The sequence below is a fragment of the Equus przewalskii genome, chromosome 7, assembly GCF_037783145.1.
Source record: "Equus przewalskii isolate Varuska chromosome 7, EquPr2, whole genome shotgun sequence".
Taxonomy (NCBI): domain Eukaryota; kingdom Metazoa; phylum Chordata; class Mammalia; order Perissodactyla; family Equidae; genus Equus; species Equus przewalskii.
The window spans coordinates 26,078,798-26,104,716 of NC_091837.1; the positions used below are offsets into that span (position 1 = coordinate 26,078,798).

At 50.2% G+C, this 25,919-nt stretch overlaps 1 protein-coding gene across 2 annotated transcripts in view; it reads left to right on the forward strand.

Annotated features, from left to right (window-relative positions):
* TMEM132B (transmembrane protein 132B) overlaps window positions 1–25,919 on the forward strand; it is a 355,698-nt gene that overhangs the window by 98,944 nt on the left and 230,835 nt on the right. The window contains exon 1 of one of the 2 annotated variants that reach the window (XM_070627291.1): window positions 16,726–16,948. The exons of the other annotated variant lie outside the window; for it this stretch is intronic. Within the exon in view, the coding sequence (XP_070483392.1) occupies window positions 16,942–16,948 (7 nt within the window). The 5' untranslated portion in view covers window positions 16,726–16,941. Of the gene's footprint in view, window positions 1–16,725; window positions 16,949–25,919 lie in introns of those variants that run through there. 2 annotated transcript variants of the gene reach the window in all.

Below are 25,919 nucleotides of genomic sequence, written 5' to 3' on the forward strand. Positions count from 1 at the left end.
AGAAACAGGTGAAACTTTATAATGTATTTTATTTAACCCAACCTAAAGGGTTATTTTTCCAACATGCAATCAACATAAACATGTTATTAACGAGACATCTTACATTCTTTTTCACACTCAGTCTTTGAACTCTGGCGAGGAGTTTATACTTACAGCACCTCTCGATTAGGACGCTCAGTTTTCATCGGAAATGCTTGGTCTCTGTTTAGATTTCATAAAATGTACAGCTGAAAAAGTAGATTCCCACCCATGTGGCTCCAGTAACAGAATCAAGTATCGGTTTGTGGATTTAAATAAATTAAAATGAAATAAAATTAAACGTTCAGTCCCTTGGTCACAGCAGCCGCATTCCACGTCTCAATTGTCATGTGGGACCATACTGGACAGCGCAAGGTTGAAGATTATCCTTGTGGGCTCCCAAACCAGTCTGCCTGGGTTCCGGTCTTTACCGCTTTCTAGCTGTGTGACCTTGGGTGAGTTACTTAACCTCTCTGAGCCTTTGTTTCCTATCTGTAGAGTGGGGAATAACAATAATTCCTAGAGTTGTTGTGAGAATGAACATAAAACCCTAGGCATGGTGCCAGCCACACAGTGCAATCAGTAAATGTTGCCTATTTGTTGTACAGCCCCATTACTTTGCAAAATATGTGTCAGATGGAATTCCAGCTTCGACTTGTTTTTTTTGTTTTTTTGTTCTTTTTGGTGTGGAAGATTGGCCCTGAGCTAACATCTGTTGCCAATCTTCCTCTTTTTGCTTGAGGAAGATTATTGCTGAGCTGACATCTATGCCCATCTTCCTCTATTCTGTATGTGGGATGCTGCCACAGCGTGGCTTGATGAGTGGTGTGTAGGTCCACACCCGGGATCTGAACCTGTGAACCCCAGGCCACTGAAGTGGAGTGTGTGAACCTAACCACTACGCCATGGGGCCAGCCCCTTGACTTGGTTTTTATGTACCCCAATGAGCCAATGCTAATAGATCTACAAACAATGGCCGTGTCGAGAAGGCAGTGTAGCATAGTGGCTAAGAGCACAGACCCTAGACTTCAGTGTTCAAATCTTTGCTGTGTTACATAGTAGCTGTGTGACCCTGGGAAAGTCATCTCTGTGCTTGATCTTCTTAATTTGTAAAATGGGGGTTAATTGGTCACATGAGATTTAAGTGAATATACATACCAGTACCTGGTACCTAGTAGGTGTCGTTTATTGCACCATTGATTTACTTTTTATACTTTTTGTTGATGTACTGTTGTCAAAAGCCATTCTTTCAGACCATTAATATTTGCTAATTTAGGTGTAAACCCCTTTAGAACCATAAAAATCTTTGGAAGCTTTAGAAGTTGCAGTGGGTAGGAATGTGCCTAATGCTGCTTGTGGATGTGTTTTGTTTGGCTTGTTTAGTGTTTGGCCCACAGAGAATTAAAACAAAAAAAAATGAAGTTAGTTGCCAAACTTTAAAAATAGAGATGTTTCAGATAAAAATCCAGATTTCCAGCCTCTCTTAAAAAATCATGAGATTGAGCCTCCCTAGGCTGGTCTTTCTGCTTGGCAATGGGTTGGAGCTAAAAGAGCTGCCCCGCCTTGAGGGGGTGTGAGTTCTGTAGTTAGCCACAGTCCCAACCACTCCCTTTTGCCTCACCCCTCGCTTGCTTCACTCATTTACCTCACCTGCCTGGCCCCAGGTGGCAACTGAGTTTGGTCCTGGAGTCCTTGTTTGGATCTGAAGGTGGATACACGAGCCCAAGTAAACTCCAATGTAAGGGTGCATGTGTGTTCACGCTGGCTTTGCAGGAGTAACTCGGGCCTTTGGAGTTGAAGCCATGTGCCTGGGTCTGTGTCGAAGCCTGTAGGCTTGTCCGTGACGGTAGAGACTTCCTGGCCGGCAGTCCTCCCGGAGACATCCTCTTCTCAGTTAGTGCCAGTTCCATCCTCCCAACCCTGGAGTCATCCCGACTTCTCTTGATCTTTTGTGCACATCCTCTTGGCAGAATCTTCAAAATATGTCCAGAACCATTTTATTTCTCTCCCCACCCCCCGCCCGCCTCCTGCCCCTGCCCCGAGACTATTCCAACACAGCTGCCAGAGGGGCACTTTTTTCTTTTTTAATTAATGGACTGTATTATGTTTTTAGAGCAGTTTTACATTTACAGAAAAATGAGCAGGCAGCACAGAGAGTTCCCACGTCCTCCTGCTCCCCTCCTGTCTCTCCTGTTACTGACGTCCTGCGTTAGTGGGGAGCGTTAGTACAGCGGATGGGGTTACAGCAGGGCTAACGAAGTCCACAGTTCACACCAGCGTGTGCTCGGGGTTGTGCGTTCTGTGGTTTTGACAGATGCGTGATGTCACGTGTCCACCATGACAGTGCCACACAGAAGAGTTTCACGCCTTACGGACGCTCTGTGCCCCGCCTGGTCATCCCTCCCCCCGGACTGCTGGCGACCACGGATCTTTGCACCGTCTCCACGGTTTTGCCTTTTCCAGAACGTCATCCAGTAAGAAGCCTTCTCAGACTGGCTCCTTGCACTTAGCAGAATGCGTTTAAGGTTCCGCCATGTCTTTCCGTGGCTTGACAGCTCATTTTTATTGCTGAATAATATTCCATCGTGTGGCCGTGCCCCAGTTTGCTCGTCCATCACCCGTGAGGACATCTTGGCTGCTTCTGGTCTTACCTCCCATGGTTGTTCCTGTTTTCTGCGGGTCGCCCTTGTTCTTTCTTTCTTTGTCTTGGTTTTCTACTCTTTTTCTGCTGCTCTGGTTTTAATTGAACATTTTATTTGATTCCAGTTCTACTTCTCTCTTGATGTATCAGTTGTACGTTTTTTTCTTTTTTGCTGTGTGTGGTGGTTGCCCTGGAGTCTGCAGTGTGATCTACGACTGTCGAGGGAGCCTTGGATCGTGGTCAGATCATCTCCCTCCTCTGCTCGGGACCGCAAGCACTCCTCATCTCGTCAGGCAAAAGCCGCTGTCCTCACGCTGGCCTCCGAGGCTGCCTCGCTCGGGCCCCGGACCTCTCTGCGCCGCCTCCTCACCGCCCTCCTGCTCCAGCCACGTGGCCTCCCGGCTTCCCTTCCCACCCACCCGGCACTCTCACCTCGGCGCCTTCGCTCCATGGTGCCCTTGGCTGGGATGGCTCTTCCAGATCCGTGTTTGGCCAACTCCCTCTGCTCCTCCCGGTCTTTGCTCAGATCCCGCCACCACAACGTGGCCTTTGGTGACCCCTCTCTTCACACGGCCACACAGCCTGACCCCCACCATGCTGATCCTTCTTGATCCTGCTCTGTGTTCCCATTGCTCATGGCACCTTCTAACGACCTACGTAATTTACTTGCTATGTTTACTGTTTGTTGTCCGTCTCCCCCCATGAGAACGTCACCCCATGGGGCAGGGACCCAACAGGTCTTGCTCTCTGCTGCGTCCCAGGGGCCTGACCCACAGCAGGTGCTCACACTGTTTGTCGACTGAGTGAGTACACAGGTGAGTACTGGCTGCAAGTGTCTTTCCAGACAGTTCATTTAGCCCCGTGCCGAGAATCACAGAATCAGGACCAGGCTGTTTGCAGGGCACCAAGACCTGCCAGGCCGCTTGTGCTAAGTCAGGGATCACTGCAAAGGAGCAGAGGAAAGCTGTTAAGCCGGCAGCCGGGGCTGGGTAATCTCTTACCTGTGCACCGGAGGCCTGCAGATTACGGGCTGCTGTGGAAGATGCTCGCTTGTCCCTAATTGTCTGCGGGAGCAGCCTGGCTGTTAAGGAGCTCTCCTTGAGGGCAGGAGCAGTGGGGGAAATGGCCTTGCCCGGTCTCTGTGCTCTAGGCCAACAGGAGTGGGGCAAAGACAGGGTGACGGGGCTGGAAACAGGTCGGAACACTCGGGTCCCCGCCCCGGGCCTGTCTGGTCAGCGCTGGGTGGCTTTTCTTGGCCAATGGAGTGAGCATCCTCACACAGCAAGGTGGACGGGAGAAGGGAGCCTGCCTCCCCTCGGAGGGGACTATCTCATGTCCTGAGGCGGGTGCACGGGTGGCATTGTCATTTCAGCCTTCCTGCTGCAGGTGTAGACACACAGGTGTGTGCTACACACGCGAAGGGGTGGATGGGGTCCCTCCTCTGAGTACCTTCCTTGGCTCGCTGTCACCAGATGGCCTTCTCCTGGCGTCTCTGCATGGAGAGCCCTGGTGGAGGGGGATGGCTGGCCTTCTGGCTTAGCGCTGCCCCGGCACCATCCATGCTCCACATCTTGGAAGTGGAGGACCCTTCGGTGGCTGCCTATGCTGGCCGCTCATCCCATGAACTTTCATTGCACACCTACTATGCGCCATGCTTTGTGCTTGGCACTCGGTTTACAAGATGGGGGAGTTGTAGTTTCTGCCCTCACTTACCTGCAGCCAGGTAAGTGGACTGAAGAATTGAGATGCTCAAGGGGGATGTCCAAAATGTTTAGCAAGCAGGTCAGTGCCAGCTCTAGCTCTCAGAATGGTGGTGCTCTGAATTGCGAGGGTGGTTTCAGGAACATGCACCCTGGAAAGGACAGGGACGAGGTCTTCCTAGGATCGGGGAACACGTGGATGGAGTGAGACATCCCGAAAGGCTCGCATGTTGGATTCCCGTCCCCTCCCACCTACTCAGCAACTCTGTCCTTAGTTCTTTCTCCTGCATTATTGATTTCCCCTCTCTCCTGGGCCATTCCCAACAGCAGACATGCTCCATCTTAGAAATACCCTTGACCACCCCCGCTCCCCACTCTCCCGCTCCCCGCCGCTGCTGCCCTCATTTCTCCACTCCACCTTCTAGGAGACATTCCTCCAGTGTTTCCTCTGCTCGCGGCCGTCATTTCTTTTATGTCCTTCTCTCTTGACCCCACTTCAATCAGGCATCACCTCCCCTTACTCTATGATGACTCTCGTCAAGGTCACCCGTGGCCCCGCCTTGAACCTCCCGTGGTCCTCTCTCCCACATTTGATTTGATCAGTCGCTCCGTCCCTCTGGGTCGCGGGTTTCCCTGGCCCCAGGACTTGTCATTTTCCTGGTTTCGTCCTATTCCCCGGCTGCTCCTTGCAGTCCCCTGTTCATCTCCCCGACCCCTGGAACTTGGAGTGACCCAGGACCTGGTTCTCGAGCCCTCGCTGTCGACACTCTCTCCCAGGTGACCTCTTCTGGTCTGCGGCTTTAGAGATGTGCTCTGTGCTGCTGATGCTTACGTATCTCTGGGGGTCCTCGCTCTTCCCTGGACCACAGACCCCTGCATCCAGCTGCCTGCCCAGCAGCTCCTCGCAGACCCCCCAGTCCCACCTCTAACTCTCCGCAGCCTGCTCTTCCTTTGGTCTCTCCTGTCTCAGAAAATGGCACCTTCATACCCAGGGCTCAGATCCCAATAAGCACACGTCCCGTCTCATCCCAGCAAATCCTGCTGGCTCCACTTCCAAAATGTGCCATAATCTGACCTCTTCGGGCCCTGGCCCGAGGGGCCCTCCTGCCCTGGACACTGGCGGCAGACTCTTCGGGGCGGACAGGGCCTGTGTCCACCCTTACCCCTGCGGGCTGCTCTTCACGGGGCAGCGAGCCCACTTTTTGTAGGTTGTCAATCGGATTGTGTCATTGCCCTGTTCCAACTCCCTCCTGGCTTCCCGTCTCATTCAGACCCAGAGCCAAAGCCGTGGTCATGACCGTGAGGCCCCGCAGGATCTGGCGTCCTGCCTGTTCCTCCAATGTAACAGGCATGTGTGCACCTCAGGGTCTTTGTGCTCGCTGTTCCTCTGCCTGGCATGCTCTTCCCCCAGATGCCAGCATGGCTCACTCCCTCTCTTTCTTCACATCTCTGCTCTCTCAAAGAGGTCTCATTGGCCACCTCACCCAAAACAGCCATGCCCCCCCACTTCCCTTTATATCCCTTGTCCCAGCCCGACAGCTTGACACCCTGCCAGAGCCAGGAGCTGTGGGGAAACTGAGTCAGCCCCTAAGTGGCATCAGACAGCACCTCCACCCCCAAATGTGGTCCAAGAGAAGTGACCTAGAGATTATATCACCCCCTCCTGCCCATCCCTTGTGATGCTGAGACTCTGTCCCAACAAAGGGAAGAATCTGTACTGATAACAGCAACAACAACATCCACAATAATACCGTTTATGGAGTGCTTAGTGTGCACCAGGACCTGTTCCAAGAACTCAGGTGAATTAACTCATTTAATCCTCACAGCAGCTCCACTAGGTAGGAGCCATCATTAGCCACTTGTACAGATGAGCACACTAAGACACAGAGAAGTGAGGTGACTTGCTCAAGCTGGCGAGGGGCCAAGCTGGGATGTGAACCCAGCAGTGGGGTCCGAGCTGAGTTCTTAGCACAGCACTGAAGGGCTGGGCTCTGAGTGTTGTCCCCCCTGGGACCCACTGTGGATTGAGGGTGGCGACATACAGGGGAGTTCACAGAGGCCTCCAGCGTCAGCCCGGGGTCCCGGCTGGGTGGTGGGGATACATTTGTCTTCCAACCAGTGCTGGTCCGGGTGCTGCCTCTGCACGCTCTGTGCACCTTCCCCCGACACCCGAGGCTCTTCCAGGCAGACTCCTGAAGCAGAAGTTCTGCTCTGGGAACTTGCCTGGCCTGCCCCGTGGTGGTCCCGTCTCTCGGAGAGTCCCCCGTCTCTCAGTGCTCACGGTTCCGCTGCTTTCTGCATCTTTCTTATGCGTGAGGAAGTCGTCTCTTAAGCTAGATGATAGCCGACCTGAGGGAACTTAGTGGCTTTGCATCCTCAGTTCCCACCTTTGGGTGCCATTCCACGATGAGGCTTTATCCAAATACAACCTGTGCTGTGGTTTCCTTAGTGTCGTCACGAGATTGCCTAACAGCTTCGTGCTCTGCTCATACAGAGCTAAGACCTGGTGTGGAATAGGCCCATAGCTACCACATCATTCTGAGATGACCCCAAACGCAGGCAGTCTCTTTCTGTTTAAAAGTTGAGACATCAACTCTGATATCTAGGAATGTTTTGAGAAAAATTCTGACTCTGAAAAGTGCAGGATTTTTAGGTTGCATTTTTGCTGATGCTGAAGTTTACGGCTGCGGCAGCTTTTTGGAACCCTCTCACGAAAGGATGGCGTCTCCACGTCGTGCCAGGGGAGCCCAGAACAGCACATCTGCTAATCTGAGGGCAGTCTTTTCTGAATTTTTCTTTAAATCAACTCAACTCACTTTTTAATAAATTAATTCTTCTCCATCCTAAGCACTCATTTCTGTGAAGTCATGGGTTTAGTTAGACTATAGGTTGCCTGCAGGCAGAGCGACCCCATATCACCCCCCCATATGGTGGCTTAAATAAGTACAGACACTCACTCTTACATAAGAGCCTGGGTGGAAGCAGCCCAGGGCGGGGGTAGGGTCAGGGACCCATGCTCTTCTCTTATCCCACCATTCCTGAGTGATGTCCTCAACCAAGATGGTGCACCACCCTGTCCACATTCCAGCCAATGGGAAGGCACAATGAGGATGTGGAGGACACGCCCCTTCTTGCCATCACTTCTGCTCCAATTTCATTGGTCAGAACGCATCAGTGTCCATACCTAGCTGCAAGGGAAGCTGGGATATGTGGTCCCTTCTGGGAGCCTCACTGTTGGGGATTCTGTTGATATCAAAGAAGGTGAGAGAGGGGGAACTTTTGGTAGCTTCTGCCACAATATGGTGGTTATATATTTTTCTAATAAACATTAAAATAAATATTGCTTAAAAAATCTTTTGAAGCTCATTCATGTACCACCTACCATCATTTGGTACGTGTATCACACTTGAGAAAACTGTTTCAGCCATGGTCCTCTGTGGCAGTCACCCTGTTGGAACCCTCACCTTGTTGGAAGGAGAACATATGCTTTGCTGTTTCAGGATGTGGGACTTGTCGCTTTTTCTTAGCCCCTCCAGGAGAGGCGGGCCACACCTCCTCCGGGAGGGGAGGACTCCCCGTGACTCTGAATATGTCGGTATGCTTCTGAAGCCTACAATATCGATAGCCTACTTTTCAGTCCATCTTCCAACTTTCTCCAGGAGCTACCGGCCAGGGAGGGTCAGACACGGGCAGGAGTTTCGACTCTGGAGTTCCACTCCAGCTCTCAGAGGCCTGTGTGAATGAACATCGCTGACACCTCTGAGCTGCAAACCTCGACGTCCCGTACTCAGGCTGGGATTGTCTCGGTGTTGATATGTCAGCTGGAGCTGGTGACTGAAGTTCTGATGGGAAGCGGGAGTCCAATTTTAATGACTTATCAGCACGGGGTGTGATGGCAGCCACATGTCCCAAAGCCAAGGGAAGCCTGTCTGCTAAAAGGTAATGATCTAAGAAGTCCTGACATAAAGGAAAACCTTGAGTGAAATTCCATGGTGTTGCAGACAGTTAATTCTTTATTAGGTTTTCCTAAGACTGAGATAAAAAGCGTTTTATCTTTTTTAAGGTTTGCGTTAACATGTCATTGCATTTTATAGATACATTGATCTTCATTTGGCTAATCTGGGGCAGGTAATGGAAGCTTCTGTGCTACGGTGTGGCAGACAACTTCCTAACGCTCTCCTGATCTGTTATTTTAGTTTTGGTGGGATCTCAAGGTTAAAAGGAGAGGCATTCTTGATTTGAGCAAATGAGAACCAGATGGACCGTTGGTGTCTGTCCATAGCTGGCTGGTATTGAGTGTCTGTCTTCTGGTGTCCCGTGTGTTTAATAACTTTGTGCTCCACTGAAATTCCAGATCCTGCTAGGTTGTTTCGTCTGAGAGCCTTGCAGTGAGCCTTTTGGATGGAGAAGGAGAAAAAGCCAAAAGTTCCAGGCTTCACCAGCTTTGTGTACAGCGGTCATCTGAGTGGAGATTCATTTTTTAGCGTCTGGGGTCAGGACTGTAAACTCAGATGCCTGCGGGGCCGGGCAGGTAATGCAATGGGTTAGGGTGGCCAGCTGGGGGCTGCGGGTCACTGCCTGGTCCCGTGGGGGCAGACACTGCTCATCTCTGTGCAGGAATGGGGGCCCGAGTTGCCAGATCTTCCAATTTTTTAACCGAGGCTGGAAATCTGGACTCTTATGAGAAAGGTAGGAAATAAATCTAAATTAAAAAATACTACGCAGGCTTAACAAAGACACCTGCGAGCCACATTTAGCTGTTGGAACCTGAGGTTTCAGCAGATGCTGGGTGAGGCTCATTCATTCCATCTCCGGCCAGGACTTCTCCCCTGAGCTCCAGACTTCTCTATCTCACTGACTGTGTGACGTTTCTCCCGGGGTGTCTCGTGAGCATCTCAGACCTGCATGGTCCTTGCTGTGAACCCATTCCTCTCACAACCTTCTCTTCTTCTGGCAATGGCAACACTATCCTTCCAGCTGCTCTGGCCAAAAAGCGTGGAGCCGTCCTTCATTCCTCTCCTTCTGTCATATCCAGGCCGTCAGCAAATCTTGCACCTCTACCTTCCAAATAGGTCCAGAATCTGACCCCTTCTCCCACCTCTACTGCTCCCCCTGTCCGCAGGCGCCATCACTGCTTGTCTGGACTCATGCACTGGCCCCTCCCTGCTCCTTGCCCTCGCTTCTCCCCAGTCCTTTCTGCCCCAGCAACTGGAGCAGCCCTACTAAATGTACGTTGGACCACATCCCTCCTCTGTTCAAAATATTTCGATAGCTCCCGTCTCATTCCATGTAAAAGCCAATATCCTTAAAATGGACCAGAAAGTCCTAAATAGTCAGGCTTACCATTACCTCTAGGACCTCCTGTCTGTTTACTTGCCCCACTCTGGTCACATCAGCCTCCTGCTGTCCCCAGCACTTCCCAGGCACGCTGCTACCTCAGGACATTTTCACTTGCTGTGCCCTCTTCCTGGATGCTCTTCCCTTCTCTTGCTATCACACCTTCAGACCTTAATGCCGGTTGCCCTCACTCAGAGAAGGTTCCTGGCCGTCCTATTTAACACTGTGACCTGCCACACACCACTCCTGCCAACCTTCTTTATCCTCCTTCCTGTCTTTATTTTTCTCTGTGGCACTGGCTACTGTCCCAAGGTACTCTGCATTTATTTATTTATTCTATGAACAGTCTTTCTTTTTCCCACTCACACGTCAGCTCCACGAGGCTGAAGATTTCTGTCTGGCACATGCAGGCTCAAAAATGAGCCACAAAAATGTCTTGCTCATTTTTAGACGAGAGAGTGAATGGTGGAGATTCAGCAAGGTCGCGTGCAGTGTCGTTACAAAGCCGTGGATTGCTATGTCGTTACTGCGTTTCAGTCTGTCCCGTTGGTACGCTTTTTGATTTGGGTAAGCTTTTTACCCTGTTTGTGCCTTGGGATCCTTCCTGCAAAATAGGGATAATGATAGGACCCCACCCCACAGGACTCTTGTGGGATTAAATGGCTTAAAGTGTGAAAAGCACTTGGAACAGTGTCTGGCAAATAGGAGGCACTATATAAAGGTTTGCATTATTATTATTATGACTGTTACTATTTATCTGTGTGAAAATTAAAATATTACAAATAGGGCGACCGTCTACTGTGATCAACCCCGAACTCCACTTCTCTCCCCACTTCCTCCTCAGAAGTAATCACAGGTATTACACTCTTTTCTTTATTTCTGACCTTTCGTATGGAGTTAAATATGAATATATGTACCTATAGCAAAATGTAGTATTTACAAACGCTATACTTCACCTAATTATTGTGCAACTTCCCTGTTCTTTCTCTCAAGAATACATCGTGGAGATGGTTTCGCACCAATTCATAGGTGTCGACTTCATTCCTTGCTGTGGCTGTCTACTGTTCTAGAATACAGCGCTGCTCCAGAGTCTGCGACCGTTCCCCACTGGTGGTCACTTAAGCAGTTTCCAAGCTTCTGCCGCTATAGACAGGGTTCGGTTAGCATCCTGGCACCTGCCCTGCGAGCCTCATGCCCTTCTCCAGGGTGGGTACCAGGGTGTGAGGTTGCTGGTCCAGGGTTTAGGCATTTGCTGTGTTAGTAAATATCACTGATTGCCTTCTAAACAGTGTGGCTGTTTACAGCCTCACCAGTGGGATGTGAAAAGCCTTGACTTCCTTTTTTTTAAAAATTGTAACTGTATTTTATTCATTTATTTTTATTGTGGTCGCATTGGTTCATAACATTGTATAAATTTCAGGTGGACATCATTATGTTCCGAATTCTGTATAGACTGCGTCGTGTTCACCAACAATAGTCTAGTTTTCATCGGTCACCACACATGAGCCCCTTTATGTCTTTCGCCCTCCCCCCTTCCCCTCTGGTAGGGACCGATCTGTTCTCCTTATCTCTGTGCTTGTTTATCTTCCCCATGAGTGAAATTTGTCTCTGTCTGACTTTCTTCGCTTAGCATTATACCTTCAAGGTCCATCCATGTTGACGCGAATGGGACAATTTTGTCTTTTTTATGGCTGAGTAGTATTCCATTGTGTATCTATAGCACATCTTCTTTATCCACTCATCTGTTGATGGGCGCTTGGGCTGCTTCCACGTCTTGGCCGTTGTGAACAATGCTGTGATGAACTTAGGGGTGTAAACGTCTTTTTGAACTAGTGTTTTCATGTTCTTTGGATAAATACCCAGAAATGGAATAGCTGGATCATATGGTAGATCTATTTTTATAAAACTGTAATTTTTATTTTGAGAAATAAAAAAATATAAAAAGTACAAAGAGTAATGTAACAAGCTTCAGTATATTCAGCCCTAGAAACGTCAGCTGTGAACATTTTGTCATTTTTGCAACAAGTCTTGCATTATTTTATTTAAAAACTACCTGAACATTACAGAAAAAATTAAAGTTCTCTTTTTCACAATTCATCTCCCTCCCAGAGGCAATCGCAACTATGAATTTATTATGCATCCTTGTAAACCATTTTTATATTTTACTCATATGTGGACCTACGAACAATATTTTGTTTTCATGCATTTAACATTTTTATCTAAATGTTTATTGGCCATAGTATTCTGCCACTTGCTTTTTTTCAGCCAAAAATATATTTTGTAGACTTACCCATGTAGCACATTTAGACTTAGTCTTTTTACCTGCTGTGTAGTATTCCATTGCGCCAAGGTTTATTTAGCTCTTTTCAAATGATGGGCATTTAGGCTGACTCTAGTGATCCACTATTATGACCAGTCCTGAGATGAACACCCCAGTCAGGAAACATTCAGATTCTGCATTACGTATTTTTATAACACTTCGGTTTTGTATACTATACAGGATAAGATGTTCTTTATCTTCATAGACACAGAAACAATCTTCAAAAGAAAAATATCACTTTATCTGCCTTTTTCTACCTGCCAGCTGATTCTTCTTTCCAGGATGGAGAGACTGAATGTTTGTGGCTTTGATTAGTTTGGTTATTGTTGGTACTAATGTGCATCCAGATAGAAAATTCCCACACTCGAGGGTCTTCATTATTTGGATCTCTTTGTATTGGGTGCTCTCATTCATTCCACCGATATTTCCTGAGCATCTGCTGTGTGCCACGCTCTGTTCTAGGCAGGGACAGCTCAGACGTGGTTCTTGTCGTCATTAATTTCCATTCCAGGGGGAAATGGACAATACACAACAGGCACAGATAACTCCTTTCCTTCCTCTTCCAGAGCTCACTACTGAAGAGCCGTGGAGATGTGCCTCCTTGGCAGAGTCTCCTCTGGCTGAGCCCTCAAGGAGATTTATGGCTAGCAGGTTGAGCGGGACTCAACATTAAAATTTCCAAGAGTTCTGTTCTGATGATCTGTTGCTGCATAACAAACCACCCCAAACACAGTGGGTTAAACCAACAGTGACATTTATTTTGCTTACTAATCTCCAGTTGGGGCAGGGCTTGGGGACAGCCATCTCTGCAACATTCACCATCATCTGGGGCAGCCGGAAGAGATCATCCCGAGATTCACTCACTCACATGTCTCGTGATTGATGCCGGCTGTCAGTGGGACCTCCGCTGGGCTGTGGCTGGGGCGCCTCCGTGTGGCCTCCCCGAGTGGCTGTTGGACTTCCTCACAATATGGCGGCCAGCTGTGAGGGCTGGCATCCCAGGAGGACCAGGCGGGGGCTGCATTGCCTGTTATGACTTATTCTCAGAAGCCACATGGAGTCACTTCTGCTGTGGCCACAGGCCCACACAGACTCAAGGGGAGGGGACACTGACCCCTCCTCTCCGTGGAGGTGTGTTGATGTCCGTTGTAAGAAGGGCATGTGGGATGGATGTACTGGTGCGACCACCTTTGGAGAACACCATTCACCACAAGTTGTGCAGAGCAATCCTTGGTCCTCTACCAGCATTTGGCCAGATCCTCCAGTGCGGAGTGGCAGGGCAGTGGGATACCCGTATGGAGATGGCCGTGTGGACCGTGGCTGGAATTGTGGCAGAATCATTGAGGGCTACTCAGTTCACGGAAACACTGCGTTGTCTCCTTGGCTCCCCACAACACCCACTGTCCCTCCCACTTTACAGATAAGGAAATTGAGGTCGGGAGCCCTTGAGAAGCTCCACAGTTCACATGGTCAGTAAGCCGGGAAGCTTGGGTTGGAACCCAGGCATATAGTGAGACTCTCTTCCTCAAATCAGCATGACCACCCTCTCCTCCCAGGGAAGTGAGGCTTCTGCTGCTCTGAAAGCTCCCAGACACGGGACTGCACCGGGCTGCCGCTCAATGGCCTCCGGTTACCATGGCGACAGTGGCCAGCCACGCAGAGCAACACTTTTGACCTTTCTCCCTCCCCCACTCAGTGGTTCCAGCTCCTACTGAACTGTGAGGGACACAGTACATTTCCAGGCCTCGGAAGGGCATCTCCGCTCCGTGCGCTAATGGGCTTGTTGATCTGAGAAACGGTCTTAGGATGTCTCCTTGACTCGAGGCACGGGCTGAGCAATTATAAAAATGAAATACGATGTCACGTCAGGCGGCCCGTCACCGCGTTCTGCTGTCTGAGACTGTTCAATTATACACACCTGTTTCCAGGGCTTCCAAACTCTTCAATAAAAGACCTTTCGGGGTAGAATTTTTCCTGCTCACTCTTCTGGGCTATTTTGGGAAGATGGGCTAAGACGCTGTTCACATATTCTTAGACATAATAGAGCATGTCAAAAGGTGGGTGTGTGCTGGTGTTTGCAGAAGAATTCTGGAGCTAGTGGCCCTTTCAAAGGGAAATTCGCACTCAAGGATGCTCCTGGCACTTACTGCTCACCCCGTGTGGTGTGGCACCTGTGTTTATTAATCATAGGGGATCTGGGCCACTGTTGTAAGAGTGGGACCATTTTGATCCTGGGTTAGGAGGGGAGGCAGCTGCCAATTAGGGATAGTGGTTTAAAATCAGAGTTAATTGGGATTTATTAATTTAAATAGACATGAAGATTTTATATTCACGAAACATACATGGCCACTGACGGCGGGGCCATCCTTCCCGTGGGCTTAGGCTGCAGCAAGTCATGTGACGTCTAGCTTCAGATATGCATGTCTGACTGTGCCTTCCCATCCGCCCGGATCCAAGCCTGTCACGTCCTGCCTGGAGTCTGCCCTGACCCCATCACGTCCATCACCACCCCTATGGCATCTTCCTGCTTTCATGCTGGTCTCTTTACAGTCTGTTCTCATCAAGGAGCCAGAATGAACCTTTAAAAGCTGAAGTCATGTCAAGCTGCACTCTGCTTAAAACCCCAGACAAAGAGGGCAGAGAGCAGGCAGTTCAGAGGGCGGGCCGCCAGGGCAGGGAGGGCAGGCGAGGAAAATGATGCCTCTCTTTTCCATAGCTTGATCTCTCCTTCCTGGCTGGGACTTCATTAGAAGCAGCCTAGAGAAGCTGGGGTGCCTCCTTTCGCTGGTCAAGCCAGATCTGACGTCCAAGGACTTCTAAGTGAGGGATGTGCCACTTCAGACAGAAGTGACAGACACATGGTATAAAGCAGGGAGGCAGACGCTTATATGGAAGCAAAAGGGCCCTGACACTTGCTCCTAGGCCAGGCAATAGGGAGCGGTGGCGACTGCGGTGAAGTAGAGACCATGCGCTCTGCCTGTGAGAGACTGCCCAGCCCTGGGCAACTATCGTCATTTGATAATGCAGGTCTGATGCTGCCAGATTGTCCAGTTTTTCAAGAGAAGCCAGAAATCCAGACTTGTGGACTCTCCTGTTTTTGTTTTTGAGCCTCAGTCTGAACTCATGGATTTTAACACAGTTGCCATGTCTCCACCCTTGAGTCATTTGTTGTTTTGGATGCTCTAAGTCATCCCAGCTTTGGCCAGCGAGCAGTCCTTCGAGCTGGCTCATCTGTCTTCTTGACACATCCCTGTCGGTGCTGGAGCGCTTTCCTATTTCCCGATAGCTCACGCTATTCCAGGTTCATCTGGTATGTGTCCTGCTCCAGACGTGGAATCAACCGTTTCTCCAAGAAGCTCTGATTTTAAAGCTTGGCAATAAACCCATGTTCAGAATGGAAGCTTGGCTGTAGCCAGATCTGTTCCTGGGGTGGCCCTCGGGTTCCTGGGTAGATGTTTCGGCTCCATTTGGAGAGCCCCAGGCTGAGGGCCGCCATCTCTGGGGAGATTGGCCTCTGCTCCCGGGGTCTGCTGGGATGATGAATGATGCGGCTAATGTATCCGGACGGCTGCATTCCACCTGGGGCAGCCACCCAAAAAGGGTCTGAAATGCACTTTCCCCGAGAGCTGCTCTTACAGGCTTCATCTCCAGAAATCTGTCGAGACTCAGGTGTGGATTCAGAGGCGAGGTCGCGGGCTCTACAGACCGTGGCGGTTTCTCCATTCCATTGTCTTGTCTATCACCGCAGAGCTACGGGGTGGACCCACGGGGGCGGTGTCTGGAAGGGGTCATCCCTAATGCAGCGACAGTAAACTGATGGAGGGATCTTCCTTTAAAGCTTCTGCTCTGCTGGCAGCCACGGCCCACGCCTCTGCCACATGGGCCACTGGTGCTGCCTGTGTCTGTTTAGCAGCCTGTAAATGCTGAGCACACGGACTGTCTGATTCTCTTTGACGCCTCGTGTGAGCAGGGGGTCAGACTGCCTGGGCTTGAGTCCTGGCTTGGCTACGGACCAGATCTGGAACATTGGGCAAGCTATCCAACCCTTCTGTGCCTCAGTTTCCCCCTATTAAAAGTGGAGACAGTTGAAATATCTACCTCAGAGGGTTGTTATGGAGAGCAAATGGGTTAATACACCTAAATCCCTTAGAGCAGTGGCTGAAACACAGCAAGGCTCAACAAACATTGATGTTTATGATTATCGGACTCTCCGGGTCCAGGCAGGCATAAACAATTCCTGGATTGTTCATCACACAGGCCAGCATGTTTCTTCTTTTCTTTTCCTTTTTTTCTTGGCTCCCCTCTCTTTCCCTCCCTCTCTCCCATTGTTTTGAACCATTTTTCTGCTACTTGCAGCCTGGGCTGGCCATGGACGTGTGACCAGTGCAGCCACATGGGGCCTCACTCAGAAGGGTCCCACACTTTGTTTAATGCGTTGTTGTCACTATCTTGAAATTCTTAATAATTCTGAACAAGGGCTCCTGTGTGTTCACTTTGCACCAGGCCCCGCAGAGTACGTCGTTGATGCTGTGTGTCACCAAAGCCGCTGGGGCGTCTCTTTGTTTCTCTGTCTCCTGGCACACGATGGGCTTCCAGTAAATACCGACTGAATGGAATTATTATCCACTGGGACCAGCGCATCTTTTCTCCCGTCTGTCCTCTCCACCAGCACCTGCCTAGGCAGCGCGTGACTCCCGTATAATTGTGTGCAGAATCCTTTGGCCAAGCGTGTGGAGTGGACTCGATTACGCTCCGTTTCTCTGAAAGTCTTGTTCCAATTCGTGGTCCAGCAGCTGTCCCAGCCTCCAGCCCTCTTGAACCAGCCTGGACGTGCCACGTGGGCGTCTGAAGACGCTAACGAGGCCTTGCTTTCTTGGGACACCGACATTTTGACAAGAACCAGCAGCGATGGCTCCTCTGCAGTAATGGGAGGTTCTGTGAAATTTGCTCTTACCTCTAGACAGCAGGGGGCAGGCCCTGCCCTTCCTTCCTGCTCGGAAGTGGGTTCTACCCTGGGTGGGGAGGGGACAGGGGACACATGGCACTGCAGGCCCGGGAGGTGGGCTGGGCTGCCCGTGCTTCCTGTGGGCAGCTTGCTCTGCATTAAGTAGGCGCCTCCTGCACACAGGCTCTCGAGGGGCCCGGCCACTTCTTCCTACAGGAGACTGAGCCAGCCCGGGCCTGAGCCTGGCAAATTCTCTAAGCTGGGAAGAGCGTGAGGTCGCGAACCCTTGTGAGGGAGGCACAAAGATCTTTTCTTCCAGCCCAAATTAGCGAAATTGCCAGAGGCTGTTGTCATCTTTCAGCTAAATCCGAGGGGTTACAGTTGGGATGGACTTTCTTTCTTCGGCGCTAATGACCAGGCCGCCTGGCTGTTCTTTCCCAGATTAGAGTTGAAATGAACTGAGAAACGTCTTCCTGGTGGGGAGCGGCTCTGCTGGCCCTGCAGCAGCCTGGGGGGTCTGCAGAGCGGGGGACCCGGAGACTCCCCCGCTGGAGAGGGTGTGGGTGGGCCCTGCGCCTGCAGGCGAGTTGGGGCCCCTTCTCTGGGTCAGGTTGTTGGGTGCCCTGGTCTGGCTTCTGCTGTCTCCCCGGGTCCTCTGGGCTCAAGAAAGCGTGCTCTAGGGTTGCCAACGTGACCCATTCCAGAGACCGGGCAGGCATGCACACAGAGGGAGCAGATGAGAGGCTGGGAAAGGAACAGCACCATCGCCAATTGCAGCTGGTAGGCAATGTGCCTGGGTGAGGGCCCGAAGTCTCGGACAGAGGGGGGATCTCTACCAAGCTGTCTTCATTTTCCACCTGCTGTCTTCACGCTGTACTGCCCGCCTGGCCCAGCTTGTGTTTGTGGTCCTTGCTTTCCAGTCATTCTTGGTGTTTTTCCAATGGTGAGTCCCAGAGGTGGCTTTCAAACCACGTCTTGCAGAGGCCAATAGGAACTCAGAGTGTGTCACCTGCAACTGCTTGGGTTCAAATTCTGGCTCCGCCCCTGCTGGCTGTGTGGCCTTGAGCAAGTGACTTAACCTCTCTGTGCCTCCCTTTCCTCATCCAACGGAGCTGATCATGGTACCTCTGGTTGTAGGGAGGATGAGAACTGGTTAATCCATGTCAAGTGCTGGGAACAGCACCTGGCACAGAGTGAGCGCTGTGTACATATTAAATACAGTTATTCAGAGTCATCTGGAGCTTTTCATCTCCTGGCACACAAATACATGGAAGGAGGCTCCCTGCCCCCACCTCCCGTGAGTGGTGATGCGCAGCGTTCACTGAGTGGCCAGCTGAGCGGAACCCAGAAGTGGGCGGTGTTCTCTTTCAGCCTCTTGTCCTCGCCTCTCTTGGCTGGGAGCAGGACACTGGGTTCCGACCTGGTCCTGTCGTTTCTGTGATGGGTGGCTGCTGGCAAATCACCTCGCCTGCTGGGCTTCCCCTGGAGCATTTACCTGCTGGGGCTGCTGAGACGGGGTGGGTGGGCATCACTGTGGGGGCCTCCAGATCCGCCCCTGCTGCATCCAGAGAGTTCTTAGTGGTCCTGTTTGTTGGCTTTCCCTGTAAGGAAGTTGTTCTTTCTTTAAACAAGGCAGAAACTGCACTCCTAGATAAGCAGAAATGCAAATGTAAACAAGGGGACACCGTTCAACAATTGTTTCTTGAAATGTTGTATCTCATCACAGAACCTTGGCACCAACTTCAGCATCCAGCAGGAGAATGGATCCATATGGTCTTCCCTACAATGGGACACTGTATGGGAGCCGAGAGAGTGGGTGACGACAATGTGTGTCAATAGATGTGAATTTCACAAATATAACGTTGAGTGGAAAATGCAAATTGCAAAAGAATCGAGTATGATACTGTTTATGTGAAGTTTAAAATTCTAGAAATGATGCAACATATTATTGCATAAACAGACATTATAGACCGTAATCAAAGTAAAAAATCAGGAAAGTTCAGGAAAGGGCTTGTCTTGGGTCGGGGCGGGAGGGGGCACAGGGGACTCAGCTGGGTTCGTGATGACATTTCTTCAGTTCATGGTGGTGCATGTGCATTCATTGTATTTCAAACCCTCTTTTGTAAATCTTAAATATCATGTACAAAATTTAAAAAATATTTTGGCTGAACAAAAGTTTATAGAGCAAAAAAAAAAAAAAGTCTGAGAGGTGCTGGACTGGACGTCCTTGACTCCTTCCCTGGCTCCGACCCTCTAGGATCTTCTGAGTGTCCTTGGAGGCTGGCAGTGTGACCTGGTTTCCCAGGTGGGTAGGGCGGTACAGTGGCTAGAGAATCAGACAGGTGGCTGGTTTGTCCTGGTGACCTTGGATTAGAGCCGGGTCCCCTCTGGGTGTCGGCTTCCTTAGCTGTGGAGTGGGGAGAATTGAGCCCCTCTGACCTTACCTCTCAAGGTTGATGCAGGTACTTGCTGAGGGGGTGGTGCCTACGGAGCATTTGGCTCAGAGCTGGCTGCATGGTAACTGCATGGTACACGTAGTAGGGCTGTTAGTGATGATAATGAGCTGTCGTTTCATCCACAAAGTGAGACGGACAGGTGGAGGGAAGGAAGAGGGGGAAATAATGAGGACATGACCCCTCCAGTAGAAACCTCTGCTTTCGTAGCCCCTGATGCCTCCGTGTTAATGAAGCTACTGTCTCAAGTTCAAAGCCCCATGAGGACCAGTTTTTTTCTTTTAATTGAGGTCACATGAGTTTATCACGTCATGTAAATTTCAGGCGTACATCATTATACGTTGACTTCTGTATAGCCTACATCGTGTTCACCACCAAAAGCCTAGTTTCCATCCATCACCATACATATGTGCCCCTTGACCCCCGCCCCTCTGGTAACCACCAATCTGTTCTCTGTCTTTATGTGTTTGGTGGTTGTCGTTGTTGTTTTCTCTTCCACATATGAGGGAAATCATACAGTATTTGGCTTTCAAAAGGACCGGTTGGTTTGTATCATTCTACCTGTTGGGTGTGAACCATGCTGTTCCCATGCCTTCTCCTCTGCTCTGGTCATGCACTCTGCTGCTTTTCTCTTGGCCACAGGCTGACCCTGACCCGTCACAGATCCCACGGCTGATGATGACCCCAGACTAAACCTGTTCATCCTGCCAGGACAGGCACTGACCCTGTGGTCCCCCTCAGGGCTGGGCTACCTTCCCTCTTGTTGGCACAGAGTGGTGGGGGCAGCCTGTCCGCCCTCTGCTCGGGGGTGGGCCTTTCTCTCTGAAGATGGAGAGGCTGGAGCCCAGAGGGCAGGGGCTCTGTTCAAACCGAGAGGAGCAGAGGGAGGGGCTTGCTACCCAGTGGAGCAGCCAGGGCCGGAGACGGCCTGGAGCAAAGCGTTTGCAAGACCACTTCTGCTCTTCTTTGTCATGAGCTGGATCTGTCTGGCTGGTCACCTGCTGTGCACCAGGGTGTAGGATGAGTTCCACAAGGTCACAGGGAGCAGGCTTTATCGGGGATGGTGGAAAGTTACGAGGTGGAGAAGAAGAAAGGAGAGAAAGATCAGGCCCCATCTTCCCACTGGCCCCGTGGAGGGATGTGCGGGGTCCCAGCCATCGCATGGTGCAGGGTGGACGTTGTGTGGAGGGACACCACCCAGGCTCACCTACTTTTTGATGGAGCCAGTCAGAGAAGGCGGCCTCATTAGTAGGGGGCTCTCAGGCTCTTTGGTACCAGGCAGTGTAGACGTGGTCTGCCAATTATTTATCAAAACCATCTAGGAATGCCAACAGCCCACACCTGCGCAGCTTGGACCCACTCCTCGTGGAGAGCAAAGCCCCTGGTCCTGTGGGAAGCTGAGCTTGTTCTCCAGGTGACTCTGAGTATCCACCCGAGTCTTGATTGGATGGTCATGCTCCTTGTATCACCCCCTTCCTTCCTCATTTGCCTGGGACCTAGATCTGGGGTATTATGTCCTGATAAGTGAAATCCTGCTTTCCCCAGCCCTCTGAGTCATCAGACACTCCCTTTATTATCATAGAGATATGATAATATCATGCAGAGAGGTGGTGGCATCAGGAAAGGCATTTTGGTTTCACGAGACGAAAGACATGAAACAGGGAAAATAGGTATGTATTGGCTCATATAGTTGAAAAGCAGAGGGATAAAGCTTCAGGTGTGGCTTGATCCAGTGGTTCAGATAGTGTTACCAGGACCCAGTATCTCTTCTTGTCTCGGATTTTCTGAGGATTGGCTTAATTCTATACATCCAGATGGGGATAAGATAGCCTCTCAGTAAAGCTCAGAGCGAATAAACAGTTCTTGCCAAATATTTCAAACACAAGTCCTATGCCTCATTATGTCTGCACTGGGTGTCTGATTGGCCAGGCCTGGGTCAAGTACCCATTCCAGGAAATGTGAGTGGAGCCCCTGCTACCTGAAATATGGAGGGAGGGAGGAGGTAGTTCCCAAAGGAAAACTGGAGGGCAGTTACTGGAAGGGGGATGGATCCTCAGTGGCTGAATAACCACACATGTCCACAGTGACCCAGAAGGAGCTCCCAGTCTCGGGGCAGCACGACTCATTGTTTCCGACAAGGACTGGTCCTGAACTCAGCTCTGGCTTTTGGGTCGTTGGCTTGGATCCTTGCCTTCCACCCAGAGCCCCTCACCAGGACCAGATTGATCATGGCCCGGCCGGTGAGGGTGTTCAACCCGGCGGCCTCGTTCCTACAGGCCCCTGAGAGGACACAGGCATGGAGAAATCACTGGCCTGCATTACATTTAGATTTATTTTGTTGGAGCTAATTGTACTCTTTACTTGGTCCCAAGTGATTCATTCTTATCGTTCTTATTATAGCTGAGAAAATTAATTTTTATTCTACCATAAAGGTGGCTGTAATAATCTGGGTTGAGGGAGGGGATTACTTTAATAAGATTTGCCAGTCAGCTTTGAAATAGCCTTTATTAGCGCGCAGAGCTGGCCTGCTGCGCCAGAGAGGATGCGAGGGGGTCGGGGCATTGCCAGGGTGAGCTCACAGGGATGGGGGCAGGGGTCTGCTCTGTAGAGAGGTTGGGCGTGTTCCTCCCTGTATGAGCGCAGGGAGGGCTCCAACAGGGGGCGCTGAGCCCAGCTCAGCGTCTTTGACCGACTTAAATGGAAACAGGTGTATTTAACCGAATCCCTAGCTGCTCGTTCACTGCCAGGCGCCAGGGTGGGATGAGGGAACACGCCTTCAGAGGTCGGGCCGGCCATCCGCGTGAGGACCACGGCGATTTGGAAGGCATACCTCCTTTATAGGCAGCAGATGTTTCAGACCCATAATCTCTTATTTGCAATTCCAAATCCTGAAAGCTCTAAAACCTGAAATGCTTTGGGTAAACTTTCAGTAGACGTGGGCGCTGGAACCTCACGGAACTCATTTGTAACTTTATTTGTTCCACTGAGGGTGAACGTTCGTATCTTTGACTTTAGAACCATTGACGTGGTGGATTACAGGATGCTGCTAAAGATGTTACTAATATTCAGTCTACGCATTGCATTGCCTTTCTATGTCAGAAAAATTAGAAACCAGGAATTCTGGAAAAGAAGTATTTAGATCCAAGTGGAATGTCAGATTTGCCAGGTTTTTCTGATTTTGGAGAGAGACACCAGAGTTCCTGATTTTGTGAACTTTCTCCATTTCTATATGTTAGTTTCAGATTTAAACTTTTAAATTTAACGTTTTGAAGACAGAAAAGATCCTCGACATCATTAGTCATTAGGGAAATGCAAATTAAAACTGTGATGAGATACCACTCCACGACCAATGGATGGCTAAAATAAAAAAACCTGATGATATCAAGTGTTGACAGGGATGCAGAGAAATTGGAACGCTCTTACACTGCTGGCGCAAGTGGAAAATGGGACAGTCGCTTTGGGAAACAGTTTGGCAGTTTTTAAAAAGTTAAACATCCACCTACCTGTGATCCGGCCATTCCACTCTTAGGTATCTACCTAAAAGAAATGTTATAGTATAGTATGTTATACTATATATCGTTTGCTTTTCCCTCTCAAATACTGGCAAACCACGAATACTATTTTACACCCAGTGTTTGTCACTTAACACACGATACATCTTGGGCATCTTTCTCTAACATAAAGAGCTGCATTTTTCCAAGTGCTGTCATTTCACAGTCCATCGGATGGCTGACCCATAACTGATGTGGCCCCTCGGCTGTTCCTGGACCCCTGGCTTGTTTCCAGGCTTTGGCCACTATGAGATGCCCGAGTGGATTACTTGACCTGCCTGTGGCTCTGCCTGCCTTGCCTTTCAGTGGAGCTGATGGCAGCTCCTCCCTACCTCATGAGCTGTTGTCAGGATGAAATGCGCTAATCTATATAAAGCCCTTAAACAGAGCCCGGTTCACAGAAACTCTGTATAAAGCGTCAGCGGGTATAAGGATGACTTCCAAGAAGCTTGTCTGTACGTCCTGTCACATGTGCGCAGGCACGTTAGTGGGGTAAACTCTGAGAGTGCAATGACTCAAAGGATACGTGCAGATTAATTTTGGATGGATTTTGCCAAATTATCAATTTTCCTCCCTCAAGTGATGAAGCAGATTGCGTGCCCATAGTCTCATCGAACTGGGCCAGACTCTCAAAGTCTGGTCTTTCGGATTTTTGTTGACCTGAGAGGTAAGATGTGGGATCGCCTAGTTTTGGAGGAAAAAACCCCCCAACTTCAGTGAGGTTCAAATGAAACTCCTTGGGGCCAGTTCTACCCTGGGCTCATTGGCATAGACTGTTGTCTCCCGGAAATGCAAAGTATAGAGCGCTTCTGGGGTCCATTCCCCGGAGATAGCTGGTGGTGAGGGGGAGACATCGCAGCCCGCGGCACCAACGCCGTCACATTTACAACTTTTGCAAATTGAATGAGAACATGCAAACGATTTCCCAGGACACAGCTGCCAGTGGCGTACATTTTTCTTGTCCCAGGAACATATGGGTAAGGTAGAAACAGAAACACACGAAACCCAGAGAAAAGCACAACATCCAGCCGACAAGAAGCCTTTGGAGTTCTCATCAGAGCACGAGCGTTTTGACGCGCCGCAGAATGCGGGGCCATGTGAGAAGCAGCCCAAACCAGACAGGAGGAGAATGACATTAAAAGCACCCACTTGGGGCTGGCCTGGTGGCACAGCGGTTAAGTGCACACATTCCACTTCAGCGGCCCCGGGGTTCACCGGTTCGGATCCTGGGTGTGGACATGGCACCACTTGGCAAGCCATGCTGTGGCAGGCGTCCCACATATAAAGTAGAGGAAGATGGGCACAGACGTTAGCTCAGGACCAGTCTTCCTCAGCAAAAAGAGGAGGATTGGTGGCAGATGTTAGCTCAGGGCTAATCTTCCTCAAAAAAAAAAAAAAAGAAAAAAGAAAAAAGCACCCACTTTATGGAAACTGGGGCGATTCTCTGGGACAGACCCACTTGTTTTGGATCTGACAGTTTGGAAGAAGAGGCAACATTGGAGAAATGATTAGAAAGTAATTTGTTTGTCAATATGTTTATTCATTAAGTATTCAAAGAATTATTATATGAATGCATGCACTGTGACATTTGAAAGTCATTGGTTAGAGATTTGACACTTTTGCAAAGAATTCCGCAAACATGGGGCCTCTATGATCTGATCTGATGCTGGCTCCTCTTATGATGCAGGAAGGTATTCACTGCTTGTATTTTTCCCCTTTCCCCTTTGTCTTATTAACTAATTCATTTTTAAGGACATTTCTGTTCTGTTTTCCACGTTTCTGTTGGAACTTTCAGGCTCACTGTCTTCTGGTGGGAGTTTCTCTTCTTTATACGCAGACCTGGAACCCCACAGGATGCCATGGGTTCTTGTCTCATGCACCTCACAGGATGAGTCGTGTGTATACAAGAATCGCTCATCTGGGAGGCGGTGACTTGAGTCCGTCAGCTGAGAGACTGGAGCTCTGAGGACCTGGTTTGGGGCGGACTTCAGGCTCGCTTGCTCTGGTGTTGGTGCCAGTCCATGCCCTGCCGCCCTGAGCTCCCCGCTCGGCACAGTGCCATCCCTCTGCAGTTCCTGGGCTCTTGTCCTCACACCACACTGTTCCTGGGAAGAGGGGGGTGTCCTTGGGGGGCCTCTGCATGCGGCCAGAGAGTTTCTATCTCCCTGAATGGCCTGTACTGGGTCATGTGCCCATTGATGACCAAACCACCAAGGTTTCCCCCAAAGGGAGAGAAGAGAAATAGGTATTGGGGAGGCAACTAACAAATGCCTAATAATAAGAAAAAGACTCCTAGGAGTCCCGCGCTTGGCCAACCCCTGTGCCTTTGAACTTCAGAGAGTCGATTTGTAATCGGTTCGTTGCTTTGGCGGGGAAGAATTGCTCCTTCCGTGAGTGATCGTTCTTGGGCTCAACCCTCTATTTCAGTATTTCAGATTCTGCTGAAAAAGCTACGTCCCTCCTCAGTGACCTGTTTTCCGTAAAGACGGCATGAGCTCAAAATGGAGCACACTCTGACATTCCGTTGTCATAGCAACCTGGGTGGTAAACACCAGCTTAACGCTATCGGAAGGGGCGGCGGGAATTAGGAGCTGGGGGATCCGAGTCAAGCTGCAGATGTGGTGCCCTAGTCTCGGCTCCCGACTCTACAGGAAACGTTCAGTGCAACGTCCGGGAAGGACACACTTCGTTTCCACCAGGGGACGGCGAAAGGGAGCGGGTCGGTGCTACCAGAGAGGGTTTGGGACCAGACCCAAGGGGACGGTCCTCAGACTCCTATTCTGATCCCCTGTAGCCACTTCTCAAAAGAGTTGTCTGTTCTGGATGCTTCCCTTCCCCGTGTCCTGCTCACTTCTCACCACCGTCGTTGTGCTTATTGTCACCACCTCCGCACTGAGGCCATCAGAGCTGTTGTCCAGTGCTGGGGTGCTTCTCGGGCTGGCTCCCTCCTTCTC